A 21,040-nucleotide genomic window follows, 5' to 3' on the forward strand; every position below is an offset into this window, starting at 1 on the left:
CCAATTTAAAAAAAAATATGTTTAGGGGTACTCTCATTTTCCTACTCATTAAAATACTCAATGAGGCCAAACATAGATTCACAAAATGTTTAGGAGTATGCATACCCCCAGAAAACGCACTGTCCTTGACTATTAAGCATATTGACTGTGTCCAATAGGAGTTGGGAGTCCAACAAAATCTGGACGGCCACAAGCTCCCAGCCCGTGTGTTAGGTGTTTACCACATGTTCAAGGAAGTCCAGGTATCTGTATCCACATCAGCATTTTGAAAAATTCTCATCCTATTTATAAAGTTTTTTCTGATGCAAAACTCAAGCTGCTCGTTGTAGGCTTCTCATTTCCCCTGGTTTTGTTTGAGGTTTTTAAAGAAATTGTGTAGGTCTCTCTGTCCCAAGTGCCAGACCAGCTTTCTTATGAAACCTTCTTCCTGATCTGCTTAGGTGCTGTGATAAAAGACTGTGGACCAAAATAGACCTAAACCACTGTAAATCCATCACCCCTCTCATGCTCAGTGGTATTATTAGGAGGCAGCCGGTCACGCTTGATTTAAGTGGGACAAACATATCGAAAAAGCAGCTGAGCTGGCTCATCAACAGGCTCCCAGGTAGGTCTGCAGTGACTACGGTGTGCTGAGGGAGTCACGCACATCTCCTACCTTTTGCGGGAAAGAGGCCTAAATGAACACTATTCTCTTCTCTACCTTGCTGAGGCCCAGAGATGGACATTGCAGCCTCAGAGCCCAGTTAACTGCTTTTAATGTTTCTGATAGTAATCCTGTCTGGGTTCCTGAGTGGCTACAGTCTGGCTGCACAGGAAATGTGGCAGACCCAGGCAGGAATGGGAAGCAGAGCCCGATTCATTAAAGGTGGCTCATGACGAGGCCTACATTTGTTCCTTTTGATAAACTCGGGAAGTTGTATGTGTTTTGTACAAGAACAACATTTTAGTGTCCGAACGACCTGCCTCTAAGCTTGGCCATTATTTATGTTCACCTGCAATATTATTTCAGCTGTTAGTTTATTGCCCTCTGGAGAAAGGCACTGGGAATACTTTTGAAAGCTGAGCCTGTGGCCCTCCAGATATTCTTGGACTCAAGCTCCCATCAGCCAGCATGGCCTGTGGTTTAAGTTGATGGAAGTCGTAGTCCAACAGCATCTAAAGCGGCACAGGTTCTTCATTGCTGCTTGTCATCCTGTTGCTTGTGTTAAGCAGGAAACTTTTCAACCTCTTATTGTGAAACTAGAACCTCCCCACCCCACCCCACAGCATTCCTCAAATAAATATTTGCTCAGTGTGCTGTGTGCTCACTTCCCTTTCTCTTCCGTAGGTCTCCGAGATCTGCGGTTGTCAGGGTGCTCGTGGATTGCAATGTCTGCTCTCTGCAGTTCTAGTTGTCCACTCCTCCGAACACTGGATGCGCAGTGGGTGGAAGGCTTAAAAGATGCACAAATGAGAGATCTTTTGTCACCACCAACTGACAACAGGCCAGGTATATCCTCTTCCTTTCTGAAGAGGAATAGCTTCCTTTGTATTTGGGCCAACACACAGGAGAAAAACCATAAATGTGGCAGTGGGTTAGGTGCAGGATTCAAATGTTTCCTGAGAATTCTAGGATTGCTTTCCAGCTACACCAGTTCTACTGATTGTGTCTCTGTGTGTATTATGTTCCTGTGTAAAATTCAATTTTATGTACCCACTTATAAAAACCCATTTTTCAAAAATCTCTATTTGGGGCAGCTGTCTACATGCAGTTTTCTCATTTGGAAGTCTAGAGACTTTTTGGAAATGCCTCTACTTCCATTGTATTTTAGGCATTGTAATTGCATATACCTTAGCTTGATGTATTCAGTGGTTAGACCATTTAATTACAAAAATAAACATTTCTCTCTCCTTTCCCTCCCCCCGGGTCCTTGCTTCTTGTATAGGCCAAATTGACAACCGGAGCAAGCTGCGCCACATCACAGAGCTGTGCCTGTCTGGCTTAGACATCACTGACGCTTCCCTGCGTTTGATTATCCGGCACATGCCTCTACTGTCCAAGCTCAACCTCAGTTACTGCAATCACATGACAGATCAGTCTATTAACCTGCTAACAGCTGTGGGAACCACCACACGGGACTCCCTAACGGAAGTTATTTTGCAAGGTATGAGATTGGGGGTGGAAGGGTGCTAATGGACAAGTCAGATTCAGCTGCCTAATTTTAAGAGCCCTGTGATGGTTGAAATGCTGCCTTAAAGAGCAGAACAGTCCACTCATCATTTGATGTTCAGCGCCACATGCAGTCCCAGCACCACCTCAATCTGGTGCTTCCTTTACATTACACCATCGCTGGAGAATACGTGACCCACCGGATGTCAGCATGGCCTGTGGTCATGGATGGTGAGAATAGGAATCCAAGAAAATGAGACAAGAGGTTTTCAAAGTGCCTAAGAAGTTTGTGCTTCTGCTAACACTCAACATTTCTTAAGGGGAGATGGGAATCCTTCAGGGGCAATTCCTTTTTGTTGGAACAAGGGATGAGGGAGACTGGAGGCCATTTTCCAAAGTCTGTTGGGCATTAGCAACCACAGCAAACCAATTTTGTGCAGTGGACGACCTCTCTTGTTTTCTTGTACCCAGTGCGTTATTTTCATTGTTTTGATTTTTGGGAGTTGGGATCCAGCAACATTTGGCGTACCTTGCTATACACCTTTCTCTGTAGTGGAAGCAGAGACACAGATAATAATAGGGTGAATGCCTTGTTTCCTTCAGTTCCTTTGTTGTGGGCCCTTAGCACATAATTTCAGATAGCTGAGGCACCTTTTCTGACTTAAGGGCCACAGAATGAGAACAGGAAATGCCACCCAATAATCCTGCCATCAAAGAGAGATGTTTCTGGTAGCAGACAGTGTGTGAGGTATTTTGTGGAAAACTTTTGTAAGCACCTTTGAGCCTTATAAAGTGGGAGGCAAGTGTTCCAAGTAAGACTACCTTTCCTTCACTCTCTCCCCTCCTCATTGCTTCATGTTTTTGTTTATCTATCTATATGCTGTTCTGAATGTGGCTCCTGATTTAGAAGAGGTAGCAAGGCCATAGCAGTACAATCGTACCTCTGAAGTCAAACAGAATCCATTCCGCAAGTCCATTTGACTTCCAAAGCGCAGCTTCTGATTGGCTGCAGGAAGCCCCGTCAGACATTCGGCTTGCAAAAGAATGTTCGAAAACCGGAACAACCACTTCCAGTTTTCGATCGTTTGGGAGCCAGAACTCTCAACTCCCAAGGCATTCGGGAGCTGAGGTATGATTATAATCCATATGGATGCAACAGGTAGCCTCCTCAGAGGGCTTCTGGAGTGGCTGTGATTGGATTATTCAGTTGCAGCCCATGCAAAAACACATCTAAGCTTCATAGCCCTAGCAAAGGCCTCTTAAGAGTTTAAGAATGGGTCTCCTAAGCCAACCTTCCTCCTATTTTTTGTCTCCCCGACAGACTGCAACAAGGTGACAGACCAATGTCTCTCCTATTTCAAGCGGTGTGGGAGCATCTGCCGGATTGATCTGAGGTACTGCAAGCAAGTGACCAAGGAAGGTTGTGAGCAGTTCATCGCAGAGATGTCTGTGAGCATTCAGTTTAGTCAAGTGGAAGAGAAACTGCTGCAGAAGTTGAGCTAGTGTTTACTGGGGCAAGTTTGTAAATAACCAGGAGCTGAAAAAAGGACTCCAGGAGACCACAGAAGGAATTTTATTTTCAGTTGGGAGATGTGGAATATGCCAAGTTGGGGGGCTGTTTGGACTGTACAGGAACATGTGGTGTTGAAACCACACACAAAGCGCTCTAGCCTGGATGAGATCTTTTGACACTTTGCCCAGGCTCTTTACATACCTTCCTCTGGTGACAGCAAAGGGTTCATGCCTAGAAGAACACTGAGGAACACCTATTTATATACCACAGCTGGAGCATGTGTAAATTTTTAAAGCATTTTTGAAAATGTCAAAAGCAATGTTAATTCTGGGGTTATTAAGGTGGGCCATTACCTGTTTTTCTGCCTTTTGAACTTTTTTTGTTACATCCAACGTTATGCAGAACTATTTTTGTACAAATTTGTTTAAAAAAGTTATTTATGCAGAGTTACTGAATGCATTGCAAGTGTTTGGTCATTGGTTTCAGATTGCCAAGTTTTATCTTGAGATAGAAGAGAATTTGAACTTCTTCCCACTTAAATTACCTGCTGAGAGTTATACCCCAATTGGGATGGGGGAGGGGGGAGTAGGTTAATCTGTTGAAATGAAAAAGCATGTTTAATGGAAGTTTTATATACTGCTTTGTATAACACTGTAAGCATGTTGTGGAGAAAAGGAGGTGTAAAATACAGATCAAGAACAAACAAGTTGCCAAGTTTTTCCCTGTATTAAAAAAACACACACATTTTCTCGACTGAAACTTCCAGTTACAGCTGTGCATATGGGAAGGTGTTAAAATACTCTCATACCTGCTGTAAAAAGTCCATTTATATGACTTGAAATCAAACAGTTTCAGGGTTTGAGTGAGTTCTTGTTCATATTTAACCTGGTTAATTTCTGATTGTCACGAAAGGGGGGGATTTCAGTATTGATAAGTGCCATTGTTGTAAAGTGGTGGTGAAAACCCCCAACCTTTTTCCCCGATACAGTTTTACCTCTGTTGAATTTGTATAAATGATTGTACAAAAATGGAGAGGTGAGCTGTGCATTATGTTCAAGTTGGGTATTGAGCAGGAAACTGCTTGTGCTGCAAGGGCAAAAGAGAATCACACCCTTAATGCCACTTCTGTCTTGGGCTGGCAACTGGAGGCTAGTTTGGCCTAGCAGCTATGACAACAGGCCTGCTAGTCAGCTCTGTGGGGTATATTTTAAGAGCACAGTGCCCAACAGGCAGCTCTGAACAGCCCTGGATTTAATTTTTTACCAAAATGACTTTTTGTACATCTGACTGCAGGAAGGTGACCTAGTTCTCCGGTTGATATGCAACTCATGTCTGCCTTGTAGTAATACTGACTGGGATTCCTTCCTTCAATGGATGTATAGCTTTCTATCTGCTAAAGACACCCACACACCCCTCAGTAGTCTGCTGGGGACAGTTTAGGAGCTTGACCTTCCTGGCTCCCCAATCCCATGGGCTGCTTCAGTCAGGAGAGAAAGAAAAAAGTCAGTGCCAGATAACAAAATGTTTTATTAAGTCAACAGCCATTGTTCAGAATGTTAGGGGTATGCTACATTCTCTTTATGTATGTACTCCCTGAACAAGGACTTGATCAGCTGATTTTCTGCACCTTATCTTTAAAAAAGATCTTTCTAAAAATAAAGCCATATTATCTTGCTCCCTTCTGAAAAATAAAGTATGAAAGTCATACATTCTGTCTTGGCTGGAGACTGAATGGTACTCCATCCCACTCAGTCTCAGAGCCTTCCCAGTTACTTAGTTCCCACAAACATTAAAATTTACTCTTGTGCGCACAAGCTTTACACTATCTGCTTTTGAGAAGCAAAACAGCAATACCTGCCTACTGTGCAACGAAGGAACTTTTTAACTCCTTGTTAAGACATTCTGGGCCAGACTGACAGGATTGCCATTCTTCCTACAGAGGTGAGGCAGGACTTTAGGAAGAGGATAAAGACTTTTATCAAAATATTGCCATGTTGTTTCAGGTTTTTCCCCTCACAGCTCAAATTCAGTAAGGTTCTAGTAGTAAAGTAATTGGTACTGTGCAACCCCAAGAATGGGAGTAATGTGTTTCTTTCTTCACCATTTCAACCTGATTCTAGAGCTGAAGCTCCATATTTCCATACTCATTTCCACCAGATATGCTTTAGCTATGTCTTCTAGAAAACTGGAATGAAGGTATTCTGCAAGAAAAACACTGAAATAGCTGTTCAGTAAACTTTGTAGTGCTTCTGAACAAAGGAAGCCATGATTCCTATTAAGGATTTGTTTTCTCTGAAGAAACCTTTCTACTTGGCTGTTCTATTACTCCATACTCATTTCATTGTAGGAAATTTCTAACATGTCAGAACTTATGAATAATCAAAACTGAATGGGTCACCTTAGAAGCAAGTATGGAGTAGGGTAGCTTTAGGTACTATGATTAAGGCTACTGCGCTTCATTAGGTACATGTGGAATTGGGACTAGAGCCCCATTGCCTGAATAAGAAACATTCACCAATCTGTCTGCTTGAGATGGGTGTGAGTGGTACATTTGAGGGCCCACTTGCATTTCATTTAACATTTAAAAGACTGCAGCTAACTATTCCTTGGGGTGGTACACTTACTTTTAAATGCACTTGGGCATCATCACTCCTGCTGCTTGCTAGAAAGGCAGCACCCTGCTTCCTGGCCCTTCCACTGGGTAACGTGCGATATTCTTCAGAAGAGAGCAATGAGTAATGCTAGATTTGCTGCTGCATGTTAGATTCAACCAGTTTCTGGTTTTATCCAGGTAACACAGCTCTATCCTTAACAAGGCATCTGTCTGCCTGAGCAGAAGTACATTGGTCAAGCTCCTAAGCTTCTGTTCAGGATGCTATGAATTATTGGAACTGAGGCCTACCATGGGGCATCCAGACACGACTACCGTGGTCTGTGCCTCACCCCCAGAGAAAGCGCACTGAGAAGCCTCTGGTTTTGGTCTCCCACATTCATGACTTGAAGACGTGCACGGCCCTTACAACATACTGTCGGCAGATGGGACATTCGCTCATTCGCTTGCCGCATTTCGTGCAGGTGACCATGTGGCCGCACTCCAAAAGCACGCAATCAATCATTGCGTCCATGCAGATCCTGCAGAGGTTGTCATCCTCATCATTCAGTTGAGGTTTCTCCCCCACTGCCAAGAACCAACAGAACCCATGTTAGAGAGGGAGGCATGCCATGACATAGGTCTTTTCAATTAGTAACCCCACACAAAGAATATTAAGCCAAGCTGCTTTAGTGCAGACTTGTTTATGCTAGACAAAGAAGCAATATTATAACTGCAACTTTAAAGCAGCGTGGAACTGTAGTTCTACACTTTGGGTCCATTTTTTGCATTAACAAAACATCAGGGCAGCCCCTAAGATGAAGAGCAAAGAGGGCTATAACAATATGCAACATGCCCACCCCCAAACAAGTAGAGAATAAGTACACCTACAAGTCCTGTGATTTGCTTCATTCTCCCTGTAGAGCCTGCTCACTTTTTCCACCAGCTCCCATTTTTCACAGCATCCCGAGTAGTTGACAAAGTTGCGAGCAAGTATTTCCTTCAGCTGGCGAACATTTAGCCCTTCAATATCATCCAGGCTTGAAATATCAGATAGTGAGGCTCTTGCACGCTTCCTGGACTGCCCTGGGGTCTAAAATTTATAAGACGTCTATTAGCAAAGAAGCAGGCGGCATTAACTCTGTTTGCCTAATGGGGAAGGGAAGGCCTGGCACACATTAAATATGCATTTGTTTTAGAATGTTTCCAAGTCTTAAATTATTTTAAGACTTCATTTACAAATCTTGTATCACTATATCAAATTAGGAAGTTCATTCTCTTTTTAGTGACTGCAAGACCTAAATTTCACCGGGTGATTCACTTCTTACCTGCTCTGCATTTTCCTCCTCTTCACCAAGGTTTGCCAAGAGTCTCTCACTTTGTCCCTACACCCACAAGAGTATAAGCAAAATCCATATTAGGGCAATACCTTTAACAAAAGATTCCCAAATAGCATGCAAGCTTTTCGATTCTCCAAATTTTTCATCTAGGCTAGATGTTAAAGCAGCACAGGGGTTGGCTGTTGGCAGCGCCACTGATTTTGCGGTAGTGGAGGAAGGGATCTTGCCAATTGCTCCACTAGGTAGGACTTTGCAAATTAGAAAAATGTCCTTCCTAGAGTGGGGCAGCACTCTTAACAGTTCCTTTCTGGCTAGCTCTTGACAGGCAGGGCTTCAACAGGTTTGTTTGCCATCTTGTGCCACAGTCAAAGGCAAGCCTCATTCCTCCCTTCTTTTCTATCTATTCTGACTACCTATGTGGAAAGCAACACGATGGCCAGAAACAGGAACAATGTGAAAAAGCTTTATGGAATAATTCAAAACATCAGAAGTAACAAACTGACGTCTCTGAACATCCTTAAATGAATCACGGTGCCGGACTTTACGCAGCGGAGAGCAAGCTGTGAAGCTTTGTATGATCAGCAAATGTCCAATTCTGATGTCTGAACTCTGAACAGTGTTTCCGGATGGCAACTACTGTTTCATTCAGTTCTTCATCAGCCAATTAGTTCAACAAACACTCCTATGAGCACTGTTCCAGAGTGTCATTCATTTTCATGTATCAATTCTAAAAAAGATTGGTTAATGAAAAAATTACACATCTTTCTACTTACAAGTTTTTGTTGAACTAATTGGCTGGTGAACTGAACAAAACAGTAGTTGCTATCCAGAAACACTGTTCAGCAGAGTTCAGAATTGGACATTTGCCGATTATACAAAGCTTTACAAGCTTGATCTCCGCTGGGTAAAGTCTGGCACCGTGACTTATTCAAGGACTTTCAGAGACTTCAGTGTGATAGTTTTGATGTTTTGCATTATTCTATAAAGTTTTCTATACTGTAATTGTTTCTGGCCATCCTGTTGCTTTCGATATTGCTGAATTACATTTTTTGTTTACTTACTACTTACTACCTATGTGGAAAAGCAGAGAAAGAGTGAAGCCCTCTCTGGTGACTTGTTCAGGCATGGGTTGGAGATGAGATGGATAAGCAAGAGTAGCAGGGGAACCTGGCAGAAAGCTCTGTGTCGCCCATCATGATTTTCTAGTAAACATTAGCTGGATCTGCTTGTTCTTGGTGGCACACATGCATAGTGCCACAGACAAGGAAGCACTTTCGTGGGCTCCAATGGGTCATTCTGTCATTTCAGGAGGTTCACCACAAGTGGAGGCTGTTGTTCCCAGCACGTCTGAAGGGCCGGGAAATTTGGGAGTGGGAAGATGCAAGTCTCATGGGCTGGTGGATTCAGCACAGAGACCACTTTGCATAAAGGGAAAAATGCATATATAAAGTATATATACCACCTGATTGCAAGAAAACCTCAAAGCAATTTACAAAAAGAAAAAAACATTTAGGATTATCAATACAAGACAATTAAAAACATTCAAAAGATAATTAAAATCAACAGTAAGCTAAAAAGATTAAAGAGAGAACTTTCTACAAAACAAAAAAAATTTAAACAGGGATTTATCATGATAAGTTCAATATTCAAATCCGCCTCTGATCTTAGTCTTAAGATAGAATGGGAGCAAACATTCAAATAAAGGCATTTAGGTGCTATGTCGATATTAGGTTGCATCACAGCCTGCTGAGAACAAGAAACAACAATAGTTGACACCCTGTCCCAATTTCTGGAACTACAGAAACTGACTGCTACAATTCCTCTTTCTCTCCTCCAGATTACCACCACCTCCTCTGCCAGCAAGAGAAAAACACATAGATGCATTTTGCTATCTGTACTGTAATTAAGATGCAGAGCCAGAGGATCAGCTTCCAGGCCAAGCTCCACCCCTATTCCACCCTAGGGTACAGAGGGGCAGAAAGAGCCCAACTGCCCCACCCAATACTACCATACCTGTATCTGTAATTCATTTCCTGTGCTCTCATGCCTATGTGCGAAGTCTCCCTGAGAGGACGATACAGAACCTGACAGAGAAATAGGATGTGTAGAAAAACTAGAAGTCTGTGATCGTGCGGAATACAAGCTGCTAGTGTCTGTATCCTCTTCAGAAGCCAATCCATGATGGCACAGTACAAGATCTACCAAGTCTTCCTTTTCTCGACAAGTATCTGTAGGGATATTTCGAAGTATCAGGTACTGGCGCAAATCTTTGACTTTCAAACGCATTAGCTGCGGACGCTGGAATGCTGTCTCCTGCAACAACTGACATGTGGAGCATCTTCGGAGGGTCTCTTGCAAGACTGAACACATGGAGCAGAAATCCTTCTTGCACTCACAACAGACATGCTAAGTGCACACACAGAGGAGAAACAAGCCAGAAGAATGTTAACACAATTGTCACCAGTACCCAGACATCTTCTTTCCTCCAAGCACTATTTACATACACTTTAAGAAACCCACAAATACATCAAGCAGATTCAGAACACAGAAATATTGGGATTTACAATGTGTACTACAAGCTGAGCCAGACTTCTTTCCTTGCCCCTGTCCAGTAATAGGCTTTTTGGGCCAAAGACTGGGGGTGGGGGAAGGCAGAGACATACAGCCCTCAAGTGACGGAAAGTGCTATATACTCACCCTTTTTCTGAACACAGAGAATGTGAGGCCACAAGATTTACAGACTAGATTAGATCCCCCTGCTGCTGAAGAGGTATACACGGTGAAGTCTGTACTTGGTGCAAATCTAAAGGGATTTGCTCCACCCCCAAATCCAGGTTGTTGGCCACGAACAGCTCCTGTCCCCATGACTTCATTCAACAACCCACAACAGGAAGCCCACATGGATGTCGCTCCCGCCTGTAAGACACAAACACAAGCCAAGGGGGTCAGCTAGTAATTCTCCTGAATTGAGGAGCCTCTCCTGACCATAAGGAAAACAAACACACCTCTCTCAGTGCTAAACTTGTGGTAGTGCTAACATCATGAGAGCCACATAACCAAAGAAGAAAACAGAGTATCCCTGCTACGGATAGGCTACCTTGAGGAAAGGAATTAGACTCCCCCTTAACAAAACACCAAAAACTGCATATTTGTTGCACAGGAAGCCTATTTTCAAAAGGGCCCCAGCTCTGCAGAAAGCATTCTGGAAGAAGTACTTTGTTTTGTTTCTGTAGCAGTCATTCTAGGAGCACAGTACACCATTTCCAGAATGTTGGCAACTGAACAATTGTCATGATAGATGTAGAAAAAGGAGAAAACCTGTTTCAGTCCCACTGCACAAATTGAGAGAGACTAGTCCAGCAACACCTAGACAGCAAAACTAGCAACTATCAAAACTATCTTTTCCTTTTTTATTTTAAGAAAAATGCACACCACCTTTGTTCCCTTGTCCTCATAATCCTTTCTATAATTTATAACCTGCATTTCTCACTTCAAATGTTCAAGAAAGCAACATAAAGCTATAGTTTAGTGATAAAGTTCATCTTTGTTTAGATTTCAAACTACCTTATTTTTCCGTGTATAACTCGCCCCTGTGTATAACACGACCCCTATTTTTGGGGACTCAAAATTGAGGAAATGGGGGAAGATTGCACAAGTTGTTGAGCTTTTTTTGGGGGGGGGGGTGTTTGCCGACAATCACTCACCTGACGCTGCCAATCACACTCATCCATTAAGCCACTAATCGTATGCCCGCTCGCTGCCAGCAGCCGACAATCACACGACCGATTGCCACAGCAGCCAATCGCCAGCAGACCTGGCCACAGCAACCATTCACACACACACACCCCAATGCTGATGACAATCTCCTGCTCGAGGCAGCAAGACGACCCCAAATTTTTAGCATTGCTTTTTAATAAAAAAACTCTTGTCTTAGACACGGAAAAATATGGTATGCCCACAGAACATCTGACTTCTAAACTGGAACAAAAGACCATATTGTGCATCAGGCCAGGTTAAAAACATTGTGTGCTACATCCAATATGATTTCTCATCATACAATTCACATAAAAATATATTCCTTTATTCACTTACGAATTTTCTAGAAGGTCAATCAGAGGACTTTTAAATTAGACGATAGTTAAGTTTGTTACTAGAGGATAGTTTTATATGAACCAGCAGTGAGAAGGTTATGGGCTACTTTTTTGACCCAACATAATGTCAACTAAGGGACACGGGTGGCACAGTGGGTTAAACCACAGAGCCTAGGGCTTGCCGATCAGAAGGTCGGCGGTTCGAATCCCCACGACAGGGTGAGCGCCTGTTTCTCGGTCCCTGCTCCAGCCAACCTAGCAGTTCGAAAACACACCAGTGCAAGTAGATAAATAGGTACTGCTCCGGCGGGAAGGTAAACAGTGTTTCCGTGCGCTGCTCTGGTTCGCCAGAAGCTGCTTAGTCATGCTGGCTACATGACCCCGAAGCTGTACGCCGGCTCCCTCGGCCAATAAAGCGAGATGAGCGCCGCAACCCCAGAGTCGGCCACGACTGGACCTAATGGTCAGGGGTCCCTTTACCTTTACTTTAATGTCAACTACCAAGCAGTTTTTTTAAAAAATCTAAATGAATTGGAGAACTTTACCAAATTAAGTTTTGATCATTTGATTAACTGTGTGCCAGGTAATACAGCTTTTCTGAAGGGGGGGGGGGAGAGAGAGAGAGAGAGAGAGAGAGAGAGAGAGAGAGAGAGGGAGAGGGAGAGAGAGACGGACGGATGTACATACATACACTGTCTTTTCCCCTGATGGGACTCAAAAGGAGTTTACAGATTAAAAAAAACAGATACAAACAGAAAAATCAAGGTTCCTGGACCATTCTCATTATTCCTTCATCTAAACCTCCTCTCTTCGATTTAACTGTGCCCGTCTTTCAGAATGCATAGTCTCATTTGTGTCCCATTAAACACCCAGCTTACTTTTCAAGGAACAGCCACTTTCTCTGCTAGACATCTAGACTAGAGATGACTGAGACTGATTTCACTGAGAAAAGTAAAAAATGAATGGTGCTTGCACACTTAATTCTTGAGCCCTGGGTACCAAACTGATTCCAGGGGACAGCATCACTTGATGGATCACAGTTGATGCCAAAAGGGCTAAAATCCCATCTAAAATGGCATCTGGCATTCTGCTAAGAAGCACCATGCTCTTCTCAGCAACATTTACATAAGCCGAGTTTGCAAGATCATAATATAGTATTTAAGCTAATAACTATTTTAGCAAAAGAAAATGTGTGTGAAAAACTGCCAGCATATAAACCCGGGGGAAAAAGACACAGCAAGTCAGGCAACCAACTTCCTGTTTCTTCCTTTTATTTTACACACAGTAGTTATTGTCTTGAAGGATGTGTTAAGTTAACCATTCCAATGTAACTCAAACAGCCCAGCACTTTCCAAGGCAACATTTAAGACTGAGGGCATAATTGGTTGGAAATGCATCCTATGAAATGCAGGTAGATTACAGCTGAGCATATACTTGCTATAAGTAGTACCCATCTGCTGAAGTGAGGTTTGCACAAGAAAACACTATTAATGGATTGGGCCCTGAACTGGTATTGCCTATACTACAAACCATTGTGTGAGTTTAAATAAACTCTTCTAACAAGACCACATCAAAATAAGCTGCATCACAATCCATGGGTAGACACAACAAAATAAAAGAGTAAGTGTGGTGATGGACATTTTTGACAGGTAGGAAAAGAGTGATGTTTCAGTTACCTCAGCTATGTAATTTTACAAGGCTATAAAAATGCCAGAAACCTAAACATTTTATATTATTTTCCTAGTTATGATCCCAGGAATCAAAAACGTATCTTAATATTGTGTAAATGGACATGCAAGTACACACACTAAACAAAGTGAACTGTTAGCTCCCGAAAGGTTGTGAGATTTAGAAAAGAGATTTAAATTAATCAGATTTAAGTTTGGGCTCTTTTCTTATTTCTGAGCCAAAGCAGTAGAATTCAAACAGAATTAATACAGATCATGACTTATAGCCAAGAAGAAAGAACCTGACTATATCTAAGTGTTTTGAGATGAGGTCCCTTTGAACTTCATGACAGAGCAAGGTATTTAGTTAAACTGAACACATTATAACTCTTGCACAGTTCACTTAATTTTTATTTTATTTTAGTTAAAAGCACCTAATTTTTGTGGTAGTTTGATGCAAATGTATTGGAATCTTATACTTTCCAAAGGCCAGGATTAGCCCTCCCAATACAATGACAAGAACATGTGCCAGATGAATACACAAAATACTGTAACATATATTCTATGAAAAACTTGTACTATAAGTGTAGCCCTATATAGAGCACATTGCAATAATGCAAGCCAAAGATTACCAACATACAGACATCAGTAGCCAGGCTATCCCAGTTCAGAAATGGTCAAAGCTGGTAAACTGCACTTCTAATCACTGAGGTCAGCTGTGCCTCTACCAACATAGATGGATCCTCAAACTATAAACTTGTGGTACAGTGTCTCAGAAGCCAAACATTTTGGTTTTCGAATGCTGAAAACCCAGAAGTACTTGCTTCCGTTTTCAAACATGCCTCGGAAGTCAAACAGCTTCTGCTGCGTGTTTTTCCATTTTTCCAATTGAACCTGCAGCCAGCCCTTTGTGCCTCGGTATTTGAACGTTTCGGAAATCAAATGGTCTTCCAGAATAGATTACATTCGAGAACTGAGGTACCACTGTACTTATAATTGTTGCACCACAACCCTCTCAATCACCTTTTCCAAAAAGGGGATTTGCAATCGGGAGGTAGTTGTCACAAAGCAATGGGTTTTGATAACTTCCACTGGACATTTTACAATAAAGTGCAGTGAACGCTAATGTAGCAACAAAACTGCTGCAGAGGGGCTCAAGTGCCTTGCAAACAAGTCACTGTGGGCTTCCAAAGAGTCTAAAATTCCATTCCCTATAGATATTAACAAGCCCCAGATAATACAAAAAGCTCAACTGGGCAGCTACTTGAAGATGCGATGGAGACAGAGAAGTGGGCCTTCTTCACAGTGCGCAACACCACACAGCAGCCACAATTAAAATCTTAAAGAGCAGTGCACAGCACAAGAGCAACCAGGAACCCAGGAATTCCATGAAGGCATTTTTATCAGAAACCCATTTGCTGAGGTGTGGCTCTTTATCCTAGTTGCTATAATAGCCAATTATATCATGTCTGTACATATTTTACTGGATTTTACATACTTCTTCTAAAGTGTGATGTTGTATACCGTTGGAAACTTTTCTTAAAAAGTGAAAGCAAAAATGAAAGATCTTGTCAGGCTTCTTAAGAAACCTGTAAAGGAGACGCAGCACCGTTACATCAAAAGCTGCAGGAAGCTTAAAAACAAGCTACACAGGACAGGGCAAATGGGATTAAATTCCAAAGACGGGCTTTAGATGAGCCGCCCTCAAGAGTTACCCAAGGACTCAGTGTTCTCCTGCCCTCTGGCAAGATTTAGATAATTTCTCTTACGTATACTTAAGCCAAATTTAAAAGGGGTTGATGGAATGTTAATCAGGCAAGCCTTTGGGACATCCAAGTTCCACCAACTCCACATACTTAGATTTTGCCCAATATTAAAAAACTGGGAGAAGGTGCCTATAGGCTACCAGTAATCAACAGCAATTGAAAGAGGAATGGAGGTAGAGATGAGATATTCTTCTGTTGCAACCTCCTTAGTGAGCAGGACTGTAATTATCTACAGATTAAAGTCCAAATTCCTAAGGCTCTGATGCTGGTTGTCCACCAACAAGTTGTTCTCTTTTTGAGATGGGTATACCTATAAAATTATCTTATATCAATTCAGTAATATTTGCAATTCAAGTCTGACTCAGGTACTGGAAGGTGGTGGGCCTTTGTCTCTTGCAAAAACCACTTAAATGGAAGCACATCCCTATGTTCTTCTGCTAATCCAGAGCAGCTATTCACCTCTGGCACCAAACTTGGATTAGACCTGTCTTCATCCAAAACATTATGATTAAACAACACAATCCATGGCTCTTGGCTCTACAGAACAATGCTAATGAAGGTGTATAACTTTGCAAAAAACCCAGAGGTGAAAAACTACATGTTTAACATGGAGCGTAAGCACTACCCCTGCAGGATTCAAGAAAACTCTCAAGTTTTGTCCTCATCACCATATGGTGCATGCACTTAGTTGGCACCAATATGTTTAGGAACAGTAAGAGCTGTTCAGCAGTGGAACAGACTGCAACGAGAGGTGGTGGACTCTTCTTCCTTTGAGGTTTTAAACAGGTTGGATGGCCATCTGTCATGGATGCTTTAGCTGAGATTCCTGCATTGCATGCAGTTGGACTAGATGACCCTTGGGATCCCTTCCAACTCTAAGATTCTATAATCCAACTGCCAGGTTTTTATGGGGGGGGGGGTTTCCTCCTCCAGTTGCCACCCCCACAGCACCTGCAAAATCATTTGGCCCCAAGAAAAAGCAGTAATAGATTCTTCCAAACAAATTTCCTTTTCCATTTTATTCTAATGTATTAATTGATAGTTATTATTGCAATGATCTTATGTAAACTGCTTTATGAGGTCCCCCTGAAAAATGGTATAGTATATAACTACCTTAAATAAATAGTACATTAACACAACAGCAAAACAGGAAATCACACAGCAGGGGAAAAAGAATTTCCCTTTGCTAAGAGAAGACTACGCTCCACAGCTCTGGAGCCAACACAGAAAAAGCTCTGCTCCTCAGAGATAACACACTTATTGGGCTAGGAAACATAACCGGGACGTTGGCTTCATGGGCCGATCCTAACACACTAGGTGGGTAAATATTATATGGGAAAGGTGCTTCTAAAGCTGCTGGGGGGCAAGATATTATAGGGCTTTTAAGGTCAAAAGAAACACCTTGAACTGGGCTCAAAACAAACAGAAAAGATGCACACAGCTCACATCAACAGACACCTGTGAACAAAGAGTCAGAACAGGAGCATTCTGTTTATTACATGTACAACAGTTTATAAATAAAAATTCCACCCACTCCTTCCCTCGAGTTCAGCCCACCCTATTTTAACCTTTACAACAAATGTAACAGAGTTTTATAGCACCTTGAAGTGGCACTTTGGCCCACTGTTTAGTTTCTCTCTTTACCTCGGTGTTATGCATGTGTTAGGGCTGCAACATTTAAACCGGTTAATAATTAAGAATATTTGATCAAATAAGAACATACCACAATTCATTTGGCAGTCCTTTTTTAAGTTGTTGATTTTACTAGTACAGTGGTGCCTCGCAAGACGAAATTAATTCGTTCCGCGAGTTTTGTCGACTTGCGATTTTTTTCGTCTTGCGAAGCACAGTGTCGGGAAAGTTTTGGAAAAGCTTCAAAAATCACCAAAGTCTTTAAAAACCTCAAAAAAGGCTACCACACCGCGTTCTGAGTTGCTCCTCGAAGTCAAGTCGCAACTGTATTAACGGTGTTAAGAAAAAGGAAACAAACTTGCAAGACGTTTCCGTCTTGCGAAGCAAGCCCATAGGGAAAATCGTCTTGCGAAGCAGCTCAAAAAACAAAAAACCCTTTCGTCTTGTGAGTTTTTTGTCTTGCGAGGCATTCGTCTTGCGAGGTACCACTGTACAGAAATTATAAAAAATGGTGACAGGCAGGTGGCACTTTAAAGAAGAGTGCTCCTCTTTTTCCTGCACACAGGAGGGAACAGATGGAATTCCCATTCCCTCCTCTGCTGGATTCCAGCAAGCCACTAATTTTTGTGGGCTTATTTAGACACTGTTATATTCACATGCACATTTATTCATACTTAATTGATCAGCTAATACATATTTGATTATTTGGTTAACAGTGAAATCCTGTGCATGTTTACTCAAAAGTCATGTTGTGTTCAGTGGTATTTACTCCCAAATAAACATGCACTCTCTGATTTCTTTAATTAGCTGAACAGCCCTTGTGTGTATATATCATATACTACACACACAGGATACTTATTACATTTATATGAGTGGATTTTCTAGAACCTTGATTTTATCTTGCTTTCTGCTATTTTAAACTGGCTTTGCTTATTAAGGTTGTTGTTGTTTTTTAGATTAATAAGAAATCACAGATTGCATTATCTTTCTCCATTATGCTGATCTTATGTACACCTTATATTTTTTCTTATAAAAAAGGCAGAGTATAAAGAGGTGCTAAAAATATATCTGAGGAGAAAACTTCCTGTGTGGGATGAAGTAAGTTCTGGTCCACAACCCATTCTGTCACAACAAGACTGCATTCCTACACATGCACTTCCTTGGGAATAAACCCAACCAAAACCATTGATTTACTACTTCCAACTAAACATGCATAGAGTCAGCCTACATTGGCCTGTGCCAACCTGTTGCTAATTCAAAACACCAGGTTGGCAAAGGCTGGAATCCTACACAAATACTTCCCAGTAAATGGGCAGCAATTCTGCACACAGACATTCATCTGGGAGTAATCCCCACTAAACCCAGTAAAATGAGGCTACAATTCTGTAACCACCTAACCTGGGAGTAAGCTCAGATCTGGGCAGATCCACACCAGTGTCAGAAACTCAAATATATAAGCTAATTGCCAAACGGCAGCTTAAACCTAGGCTATGGTTATGTAGCTCATGAGGTGACCTTGGGCCCGTCATAGCCTCTTAACCTACCTCACAGGGTCATTGCAGGGATTAAATAAGATGGGGCTGAACCGTGTACCATATTTTTCGCCCTATAGGACGCACTTTTCCCCCTCCAAAAATGAAGGGGAAATGTGTGTGCGTCCTATGGAGCGAATGCAGGCTCCTTGGCTTCAGCAATAGCAACGCGAAGCCTCCAAAGCCTGCTCCGGAGGCTTCGCGTTGCTTTCGCTGAAGCCAGGAGTGTCTGCTCTTGGAGGCTGGCTGTGGGGGAAAGCAGCTCTTCCCCCATTGCCAGCCCCAGAGGATGGGGGGCAGCGGGAAGGCGCGCGATGCCTTCACGCTGCTCCCCGACCCCACTTTGAGCTGCACGCTCTTTAAAGGCTGCGCGGCTCTTGGGGGCTTTTCCCGAAGGAGGGAGAAGGGACTGACTGGCTGAGTCAGTGTCTTCTCCCTCCTGTGGGCTTTTGCGGGAGATGGGGGAATTCCCCCACCTCCCGCAAAAGCACCCAGAAGCCGTGCACTTTTTAAAGGCTGCGCGGCTTCTGCCGGCTTTTCTATGAGGTGGGGGAATTCCCCCACCTTGCAGAAAAGCCTGCAAGAGCCACGCAGCCTTTAAAGAGCGCGCAGCTCTTGGGGGCTTTTCCCCAAGGAGGGAGAAGGGACTGACTGGCTGAGTCAGTCCCTTCTCCCTCCTGTGGGCTTTCGCGGGAGGTGGGGGAATTCCTCCACCTCCCGCAAAAGCAGGGAGGTGGTCTTGGAGTAGCGCACAGGCTGCGTGCAGCCTGTCCGCTGCTCCCAGAGCTGCGCGCGCGCGGGGGGGGGGGATCATATTTTTTCCCTTGATTTCCCCCCCCCTGAAAACTAGGTGCGTCCTATGGGCCGGATGCACCTTATAGAGCGAAAAATACAGTACTCCTTGGAGAAAAAGGTGGGATATAAATGAAATACATTAGCTCTCATGCTTATCTGCTTAAGAAAGCTGGAGGGGCCAGTCAGATGGAGATATCAGTCGCCAACCTGGCACCTAGAGATCTCCAGAGAGTCGCAATTGGACCTGCGCCAGTCACAAATGCACCTGGCATCTGGGGAATTGCTTACACTGATCCACACCATACAAATAAAACATATCCCACACCCATTATCCCCCCTCCAAATAATTCTGGAAACTGTAGCTTGTTAAGGGTGTTGTGAATTGTATTTCAGTTCCCAGGATTCTTCAAGGGAAGTAAGTGGGATTTAGATGTGTGGCAAATGTGCTTTTAAATTTTATTTTGTTTCATAAAATTTATATACTGCTTGATTGCAAAAAAAAAAAAAACCCTCAAGAGTTTACAAAACATAAACCAGTAAAATTAAGAAAAAATCACAACCATACTTTAAAGTTAAAATACTAAAGCAGATCAAAATTACCTCAATTTTCTAAACAACTACATAGGTGATAATGTTTCTAGCAGGTGCCAAAGAGAGCAGTGAAGCTGCCTGCTTGATCTCAATAGGCAGCAAGTTCCAAAGTGTAGGTGCTGCCATACTAACAAGGTCTTACAAAGTGGAGCAAGTATTACATGTCACCCACAGCAGTGTCAATTCCACCTACTGAAGCAGTCAAGTGGGCACATGTTGGGTAAGGCGATCTCTTAGGTAAACCAGTCCCAAGCTGCTAAGGGCTTTATATGCTAATAGTAACACCTTGACCTTGGCCAAGTAGCAAATCGGCAGCCAATGCAGAGCACAGGTGAGGTATGCCTCCGTCCTGTCAGCACTTGCGCAGCAGCATTCTGCACTCACTGCAGCTTCCGGCTCAAGCACAAGGGAAGCCCCACACAGAGTGCACTGCAGTAATCCAGTCCTGATGGTGCAGATCTGTGCTACACTGTACACAGGACAGACCCCCTGAAATCAGTGGAGTTAAGTAAGCCACAGCTACAAATTGAACTCAGTTTATTTTAACGCGTCTCCTCCAAGAATGACTTCCTCAGGAAAAAACATTTAAGAAAAAACCAGCCCTGGTGGATACAGCCCAGAGAGACTTCCTTCTCTGCGCGCGCTTGTGTGTGTCCCCCGGGGGTCCCTGCAGGCGCTGGAAAGCTCCAGCTGTCTGACTTTACCCCCCCCCCCAAAGGCACACACTCCCATCCTATCCCGAGCCAAACGGAGGCCAGAGCTCTATCTGGATTATGTTGTCACAGACACCCGAGTAAACATGCCGTAGGAGCGCGCTGTCAAAGTCTTCTGGAGGCGCCACAGGACTCCCGGGATTTTGCCGGATAAAGGGGCCCCCACCCCCCTCCTCCCGGGGGGCAGAAAGGCCATTGACAGGCGAGCGCGCGGGGGGGGGCTGTTGCCGTTACTTCGTCGCCTTCAAGAAAAGGCTCCGCCCCTGGCCAGCTCCGCCTCTTCCCTTGCTGCCCCCTCCAAAATGGGAGACAACCCCCCTTCCCTCAAAAAAACACACCCCACCTACCTGCCTCCCCACCTTCACTCCCCCCCCCCCACTTTTCAGGGTGTCCCTCAAACCTGCCCCCCCTCCCCGGGTCGCACCTTCATGGCCGCTTCGGCGCCTCCTTCCTTCGCCTCAGCGGAGACGGTCTTGCGGGGGAGGGGCGCCTGCCTCCCCAACGGTCTCCCTCGCGCCGCCGCCTCGATATGCGCATGCGCCGCACCCTCCCTTCCGCGGAGAAGGGCCCGGCGCCGGGACCACCCACCAAGCCGAGCTCGGGAGGGGCCCGGGAAGGACTCGGCTCGCCTCCCCAACAAGCGCCACCCCGCCTCCCCATT

General features: G+C 43.7%; 2 protein-coding genes across 6 annotated transcripts in view; one reads left to right on the top strand and one right to left on the bottom strand.

Annotated features, from left to right (window-relative positions):
- Nucleotides 1–4,694, top strand: part of KDM2B (lysine demethylase 2B) — a 96,596-nt gene extending 91,902 nt beyond the window's left edge. For all 4 annotated transcript variants that reach the window (XM_082204093.1, XM_082204092.1, XM_082204094.1 and 1 more), the window contains 4 exons: nucleotides 441–604; nucleotides 1,328–1,489; nucleotides 1,926–2,144; nucleotides 3,471–4,694. In XM_082204093.1, the coding sequence (XP_082060219.1) occupies nucleotides 441–604; nucleotides 1,328–1,489; nucleotides 1,926–2,144; nucleotides 3,471–3,652 (727 nt within the window). In that variant the 3' untranslated portion in view covers nucleotides 3,653–4,694. The remainder of the gene's footprint in view (nucleotides 1–440; nucleotides 605–1,327; nucleotides 1,490–1,925; nucleotides 2,145–3,470) is intronic.
- Nucleotides 4,695–5,169: 475 nt separating this feature from the next.
- RNF34 (ring finger protein 34) lies at nucleotides 5,170–20,991 on the bottom strand. 2 transcript variants are annotated; one of them, XR_014214701.1, is made up of 7 exons: nucleotides 20,804–20,991; nucleotides 10,290–10,508; nucleotides 9,606–9,998; nucleotides 7,581–7,637; nucleotides 7,144–7,345; nucleotides 5,900–6,840; nucleotides 5,170–5,863 (listed from the first exon to the last, which is right to left on the bottom strand). XR_014214701.1 is itself a non-coding variant. In XM_082204160.1 (6 exons), the coding sequence occupies exons 1-6, from the start codon at nucleotides 20,807–20,809 to the stop codon at nucleotides 6,653–6,655; spliced, it is 1,065 nt and encodes a 354-aa protein (XP_082060286.1). In that variant the 5' UTR covers nucleotides 20,810–20,991; the 3' UTR covers nucleotides 5,170–6,652. The 2 variants fall into 2 exon arrangements, 1 of the variants encoding a protein (XP_082060286.1); XM_082204160.1 differs by having other exon boundaries at nucleotides 5,170–6,840.
- Nucleotides 20,992–21,040: the final 49 nt, after the last annotated feature.

The sequence above is a fragment of the Podarcis vaucheri genome (assembly GCF_965113315.1).
Source record: "Podarcis vaucheri genome assembly, chromosome: 16".
Taxonomy (NCBI): Eukaryota; Metazoa; Chordata; class Lepidosauria; order Squamata; family Lacertidae; genus Podarcis; species Podarcis vaucheri.

Excerpts from the sequence above, each read along its gene's own strand:
- RNF34 (XM_082204160.1), bottom strand. Across the intron at positions 7,638-9,605 it reads GAAATGAATTACAGATACAG|GGACAAAGTGAGAGACTCTT; the intron begins GTATGGTAGTAT and ends TTGTGGGTGTAG. Across the intron at positions 7,346-7,580 it reads AGGAGGAAAATGCAGAGCAG|ACCCCAGGGCAGTCCAGGAA; the intron begins GTAAGAAGTGAA and ends TATAAATTTTAG.